This window comes from Pyrus communis, chromosome 14 (assembly GCF_963583255.1).
Source record: "Pyrus communis chromosome 14, drPyrComm1.1, whole genome shotgun sequence".
Classification (NCBI taxonomy): domain Eukaryota; kingdom Viridiplantae; phylum Streptophyta; class Magnoliopsida; order Rosales; family Rosaceae; genus Pyrus; species Pyrus communis.
The window spans coordinates 16,045,026-16,052,189 of record NC_084816.1 but is presented as its reverse complement, the minus strand read 5'-3'; the positions used below and the strand labels follow the sequence as shown (position 1 = coordinate 16,052,189).

Genomic DNA, 7,164 nt, shown 5'->3' with positions numbered 1-7,164 from the left:
AAAAGGCCTCTTTACTCGCTGCAGCCCATCCTTTGCCGGAAACAGTATTCTCAGGTTTATCTCACACAATTACGGTTTTTTTCCATTTTCTTTTGAGTTGCACAGCTTCTGTAGAGTTTACTGAAGTGAACTTGACTACGTTCAGTTGGGTTGCTGATAAATTCCAGACAATAAAATTTAGACGCGAATGCTTTTAATCGATTTGACGAGAAGTTTCTGAGCTAGTTTATTGCTTTTGAATGTTCAATGGGATCGTATAAATGTGTCTGTGTGATAATTAGATGATTTGCTACTTGCAGCCTGGATGCACGAGAGAATTCGAGGTCCTCGACATTGTCATCTTCCCGAGATAAGAGAATTTCCATATATGTGATGGTACGGGGCGTCCAAGGTTTTGGAAGTAAGTTTTATTATGACTTTCTGTTGATGAGGCTATGATGCATTTTCATTCTTAATTTAATTGTTATACTCTTTTAAACGACGGAGTATGATCAGCTACAAGGTTGCAGCTACATGTTTTGATCTCTTCCCAATTCAAGTTATATAAATGTACGTTTCAAAATGTTTCTAAATTTTTTTTTAATTTAGTTTCCTTCCAAGTGAGACAGAAACTCCTTATATGTTGCTCGATTTACTGTTGTTTCAGAATCAAGGCCTTAATTGTAGCTCTAAAAGCACTCAAGTTAGCTTGTGTCCACGGAATTGCAGTTGAGGTTACGATTTCTCTCCTCTTGCTTATGATTGGTCTCTATATGAAGAGCTTTTCAAACTGATTTCTGACTCAGGTTAGGTTTGAAGTTGCATGTTGCCTTGTCTTTTCACTCAAACGTTAACTCTTCTTCTAGCAGAAAAAGGGGTGTTACTCTTCCACTTTGGATCATAGAGGTTTATCTTCTTTGATATTTTGAAATCCCATTTGAAGTTATTAGTCTGGTACAATGCACATGGCTGTATTGGAACGCTTAATTTACCGGGTCATACTTTAAGAAACATAACCCATTAGGATGACTAGAGATAATATCAATGTTTGTTCAGTTTCTTGCTCTGCAACATGCTATGGTACTGTGTTGCCCATTAGCATACTTGATTTTATCTTTGATGTGCTTAAAAAGTTTATCGATGCAAAGGGATGTAAAAGAAAAACTATAGTTTGGCCTTCATTACACACCTATCAGTTTGAATCTTGAGATAAAGAAGTTGACCTCTTCTTTTTTTCCTCCCAGATTGGTAATCAGAATAAGCATATATGTTATTGGGCCAAAATGGATTTTCCAATGATGATTATCTTACACTGGGAGTTGACCATGTTCCTCTCTTTAGAAGACGGACTGCCCTCCAATGTTATGAAGATTTCATGTCAAGTTTTGCTAAGAAATTTGAATTCTTAATCGGAACTATAATAGAAGAAATTAGTGTTGGTCTTGGTCCTTCTGGTGAACTTAAGTATGTTACAGTTACACTAGAACTACGAGCATGAAGCCAGTCCAATGATTTCTTATGCAACATTGTTACATTGCTCACACAGATGCCCTGCACATCCTTTTGGTGATGGTAGATGGAAGTTTCCTGGAATCAGTGAATTCCAGTGCTATGACAAGTACATGTATGTTAAAAATCTTTCATTCCTCTGACGGAAATTTGGTTGCTATTGAATTTTTACTATTTACAACCTTGTTTCTTTCAGGATGGGTGACCTAAAGATGGCTGCATGCAAGGAAGAAAAACCTCAGTGGGAAGAGAAGGGACCACAAAAGGCTGGTGTTACAACAGTCTCCCATCTGAAGTCCCTTTCTTTGGAGAGGGAGAGGAAAACTTTCTTTCTGATTATGGGTGTTTTTTCCTCGTATGAAACTGATGAAAGCAGCTTGCTTAATTATTTCCCATGAAAAATTTCTGCATAGCTAAAGCCTAGGGTAACTTGCATGACATAATTGCTTTTATCGTTCTGCTCATGAACATTTCATCCTTGAACTACCACTTAGAATAAAATGCAAACGCTGAATTGAAGTTGTGTTTCTTTAGCCATGCAACATTTTTATGTAGATGGATGTAAACAACACGGGCCTGCAATATGTATTTTCAATCTTTACTGGAACTTTTCATATAACTAACTCTATTTGCGTCTAAGGGTTGTACTTGCAGACTGAAATAACCTTGTGTTCCCATGACAGGCGTTCTTGAGCTGGAAGTGTAAATTTTTTGAAATGGATTTGGTTGGCCATAGAAACTGAATGCTTTACTACCAAATATGGGAAGAATAATTGGAATTGCAATTTTGGTACTACTGGTCTTATTGCATTGACAAATCCAGATACGACATTTCAATTTTAGGAATATCGTCATATTCTCATATAGAAAACAACAATAAGAAAATGGATCCGAAAATATAGAGAACAAAAAGAACTAAGAGTTCATTCTTCCACAGTCCTTCAAATACTTGGTCTTGATTTTGGTGAGTGTGATTGCGACATCTTTCATGTTAATCCTCTCTCCTGGCAATGCTGCTGAGCAAGCTAAAGCTAATCTCATAACGGATAATAAGCAATCCCTTCTACTCATGAAATCACCATCTTCCTCCGCCCCAAGTATATCGGCATCCACAACTTCACCTATTGCAGCATCGGGAAATAATGAATCTGCAATCCATTGCTTTAAATTCATTTCCCCAACAAACATCTCGTCTGTTGGCTTCCTTTTTGTGAATGTCTCCATGAGCACAATACCAAAACTATACACATCCCCTCTAGTCGAAACTCTTCCTTCCATCCCATACTCTGCAAAATTTGTATGTGAATTTAGTTATACATGATAAAAAGAAAATTATAACTCCTAATAAGGCCAACATATACAAAATTGAGAAAATAGATCACCTGGAGCCATATATCCAACTGTGGCTAGGGTCATGGTTTCTGTCATCGAATCTCCACTGCCAATGAGTCTTGCAATGCCAAAATCAGCAACATGTGCAACCATATCCTTCATCTAGTAGTATATTGCTTGGTTTCACATCACAATGAACGATAGGTATCGAGTAACCGTGATGAAGATATTCTAGTGCCAATGCAACATCTTTCATTATGTCTAACCTTTGCAGGATGTTCATGGAGCGGTTTGGAGAATACAACCACTTTTCGAGGCTTCCATTAGGCATCAATTGAAGTATGAGGGCTTTGAAATCAAGTTCATCGCAGCAACTTATGATTTTAATAAGATTCCGGTGACGGATATTGCTTAACATTTCACATTCCTTATCAAAACTCTTGAATGCCCCTTCTAGCTGTAAATTGAAAACCTTGACGGCGATATCTATCCCGTCTGAAAGTGTTCCTCTGTATACTGAGCCAAAACCCCCCGTGCCTAGTAAGTTACTCTCATGAAATCCATTTGTTGCCCTTACAAGTTCTAGGCGCGAAACTCTTCTCCAAAGAAGTTGATGTAGCGAGGCAGTTTCTCTAACAACTTGGGCATTCCTTTTCTTGCATAGTATCAAAATCAATGCAGCGGCCACTAGGAGTATTACTGGTATGACCCCTGAGATGATATATTTAGCTTTCCTCCAATTTGGCTTAACTTTTGTTCTATTTTTGCACAGGGGAACGTGGAGTCGGGAAGCACCGCAGAGTGCGCCGTTTGATACAAATGAATCAGCAGAGAAGTTTCTGAAAGGCCCGCCGGTTGGAATTTCTCCTTGGAGTTTGTTGAAAGACAAATTCAGATGCTTGAGATACAAGAGTGCTTCCAATGACTTTGGGATCTCTCCAGATAGATTGTTTTTGGACAAATCCAAGAATTCTAGGCTTAGCAAGGTTTTAAATGAACTGGGAATAGGGCCTTCTAAATAATTGTTTGCCAAGGACAAATTAATCATATTTTGAAGACCACCAATTCTACCGGGAATGTTTCCGGAGAAATGGTTATTTGATAAATCCATATCCACCACATCTTTCAACTTTCCGATGTCTTCCGAGAGTGGTCCAACTAGAGAATTGGATGACAAGTTTAGGTGCAATATATTCTTGAGTTGCCAGAAGGAAGATGGTATTTTAGAAGTTAACAAATTGGACCCTAACCATAGACTACTTAGAGCTACTGACAAATTACCCAAACAAGAAGGAATAGAACCAAAGAGCCAATTACCACCCAAATCTAACTCGGCTAGGTTGTTTAGTTGGCAGAGTTCATACGGGATATGTCCTCGCAGTACGTTATCCTTCAAATACAAAGCTTGGAGATTTTGTATTGAAGTTGGAATTGGTCCGCTCAACTGATTGTTTTCCAGGATTAATGTTATCAAGCTGCTCAAGTTGCCAATATCAACGGGAATGTTACCCCTGATATTGGAAAAGCTTAAATCAACATCTAGGAGTGAAGTAGAGAGATTCCCGCGAAAAACTGGAATCGTGGTGTTTAGTGGATTACCTCCCAAGGATAATCCTGTCAGTTTTCTAAGATTAAACAAGCAAGAGAGAGTGCTTTCTACTTGTGGAGCAGAAGCATCAATCGTCAAACTATTCGAGTACAAGTAAAGACGCTCGAGGTTTTTCAAGGAACAGAGTGTGCTAGGAAGAAACCCGGTGAATGTGTTTGAACCCATGTCTAGCACCCTGAGCTTGGAAGCATTGGAGAGGTTAGGGAGTGGTCCAGCCACGAGGTTAGTTCCGTCTACAAGAAGGGATTCTAGGTTTGGAGCGTTAAGACCGATGTTTGCTGGGAGGCTACCTGAGAGCGGATTTAAAGAAAGCCCTATTACTCTTATCATGGAGAGATTGAAGAGTTTGGGTGGGATGACGCCATTGAGATTATTAATCATCAGTCCCAAAATCTCTAACTGTGGAAGATCACCAATCTCATTCGGTATTGTACCTGTCACAATTTCAGCACGTTTGCATTAACTTTGTAACTTCAGTTTAAATAAAAACTAAAAACTAAAAACGAAATGATTGTAAAACGCCCCCAAATTTATTACCTTCTAAATTATTGTGGTAAAGATAAATCCTGCTTAAGTAGGTCAAATTGCCCAGACTTTTGGGTATGCTTCCATGGAAATTGTTATCCTCAAATGACACTAAACGAAGCTCTTTGCATTGCCACAGTTTGGAGGGAATAAGACCGTCAAACTGGTTTCGACCCAAATTAATTCCTCGAACATTCCGAAGATGCGCACATATATTGTCCGGAAGACTGCCACTCATGTTGTTCCCGAATAGAGCCAAAGTAGTCAATGAAGATATGTTGAGCGCAGGCACAAAAGTAGAGCCTTTTAGGGCATTGTCCTGCACAAACAACTCCTCCAGCTGACCTAAACTGCCTATCTCTTTCGGAAGTTCTATAAAATCAATCCGTGCATATTGTTAAAATCATGTATACATGTATAGGAGCAGCTTCTTAGTGGGAATCCCATTGTACCGTAGCAAAGTGGGATACATTCCAAGGACCATGTACTCACTATAGGACCCCTTTTTTGCTCTAGAATAGAAGGGTCTTACATAGTAAATATACGATCCTACGATAGTCCTCTCATCCCATTTTTTGATGAAGTTGAACAAGATCCCAGCTAAGAAGGGGGTTATATATATATATATATATATATATATATATATATATAACAAAACCTAAGTCATACAGTATACCTTCGAACTTGTTGTCGTCAAGTTGTATGCTCTTCACCATTGTTAAGTTGCCGATTTCTCTGGGTATGCTACCCGTTAAATATGTGCATGCATGCCAACAAAAAAGAAGGGAAAAAAAAACAAACGAGATGATTGTTATACATTTTATAATATAGAGTTAAAATGTAACAAAGATGTTAAGGCCTGGTTTGGTACTGAGGTGATTCTGAAAAAAAACTCGTATAAAAAAAGCTGGGAGCTATTTTTGTGTTTGGTAAACATTCAGCTTCAGTTTTTTTTCACAGTTTTGGGTGAAAAAAAAGCAAAAAACATGAATCTGCAAAACCCAGCTTTGAAAAACCGGCTTTTTTTCATATCTGTTTTACATAAAAGTCTACCAAACACTATAATACTGTTTTTTTTTCAAAAGCACTTTTACAAAAAAGTTTACCAAACACTCTGCTGCTTTATCTCACAGCTACTTATTCTCACAGCACAGCAAAAGTATTTTTTTTTCAAAGCACAGCAATACCAGCAATACCAAACCAGCCCTACATGTAATGAAGCAAGCAACACTAATTTATATGCCTAGGTGGTTGGTAATGGTGCTACGTACGTACCTGATAGTTGGTTACCACTCAGATCAATTATTTCAAGTGCAGATAAGTTGAAGATAGCAGCGGGTATGAAACCAGAGAAGCCATTACCCAACAATTTGAAGGTTTGGAGTTTAGGGAAGGACCCAAACCATGAAGGAATGGTTCCCATAAAGTTGTTGTTTCCAAAGTTAATCGCCTTCAACCGGCACAAACGAGACAGTTCTTGGGGTAGGGGACCATGAAAACTATTATTCTCAAGGCCCAACTCAACAAGAAATGAGAGGTTGCCTAGATGCGGAGGAATAACCCCAGCAAGACCCATGTACGAGAGATTTAAGGCTGTGACTCTGTGGTGGCGAGCACCGCAGGTAACGCCAACCCAGGTGCAAATGTCGGAATTGGGAGCAGAGGACCAATTGGATGTCAAGATGTTTTGAGGGTCACTAATGATGTGAGCTTTGAGAGCAAGAAGCGCAGACTGATCTGTGCTGAAATTGGTATGAGCTATTGCTAATGCACCTGCAGTTAAGTAATTAGCCATCATCATCATAAAGATGTAACACACGCAGTAGTGTATCATCGACAACATTTTTGACAATAGGAAATGACTTCTCTTCTCCGTATATACACACAATGTATATGCTCTCCTTAATTGTAGTAGTTTTCGGCTTTCGCCTTTAATTCGAGAGAAAACTTGAACTCATTACATTCACATAATATAGGCAAACAAGTTGGTGTTACCAAGACTTATGCACGACTTAGACTTATGCACGACTTAGACTTGCCTGGCAAACAAGGAGGACTTATACCTAACTTATTCCACTAAAGTTCCACTGTCTGGTGTGCACTAATTGCTCTACCAACTTAAACTTTATTTGATCCCACATAATCTCTCTCTACACCCAACTTAAACTTTAAATGTGAATTGTCTTTTATGCCCTATTACTTAATTACCA

The 7,164-nt window shown here is 38.6% G+C and overlaps 1 protein-coding gene and 1 pseudogene across 1 annotated transcript; one reads left to right on the top strand and one right to left on the bottom strand.

The window, feature by feature from the left end:
- The first annotated feature begins 1,246 nt into the window (after nt 1-1,246).
- Nucleotides 1,247-1,886, top strand: LOC137714441 (inactive beta-amylase 4, chloroplastic-like). The gene is made up of 3 exons (XM_068453660.1): nt 1,247-1,443; nt 1,526-1,603; nt 1,685-1,886. Exons 1-3 carry the CDS (start codon nt 1,247-1,249, stop codon nt 1,884-1,886), a joined length of 477 nt encoding a protein of 158 aa, XP_068309761.1.
- A 385-nt stretch (nt 1,887-2,271) lies between these two features.
- On the bottom strand, nt 2,272-6,817 carry LOC137714734 (probable LRR receptor-like serine/threonine-protein kinase At3g47570; annotated as a pseudogene).
- Nucleotides 6,818-7,164: the final 347 nt, after the last annotated feature.

Bases quoted from the DNA above. Each gene is read 5' to 3' on its own strand.
- LOC137714441 (XM_068453660.1), top strand. From the start codon at position 1,247: ATGTTATTGGGCCAAAATGGATTTTCCAATGATGATTATCTTACACTG. The intron at 1,444-1,525 runs GTATGTTACAGT...TTGCTCACACAG, and splicing joins GGTCCTTCTGGTGAACTTAA to ATGCCCTGCACATCCTTTTG. The intron at 1,604-1,684 runs GTATGTTAAAAA...TGTTTCTTTCAG, and splicing joins CAGTGCTATGACAAGTACAT to GATGGGTGACCTAAAGATGG.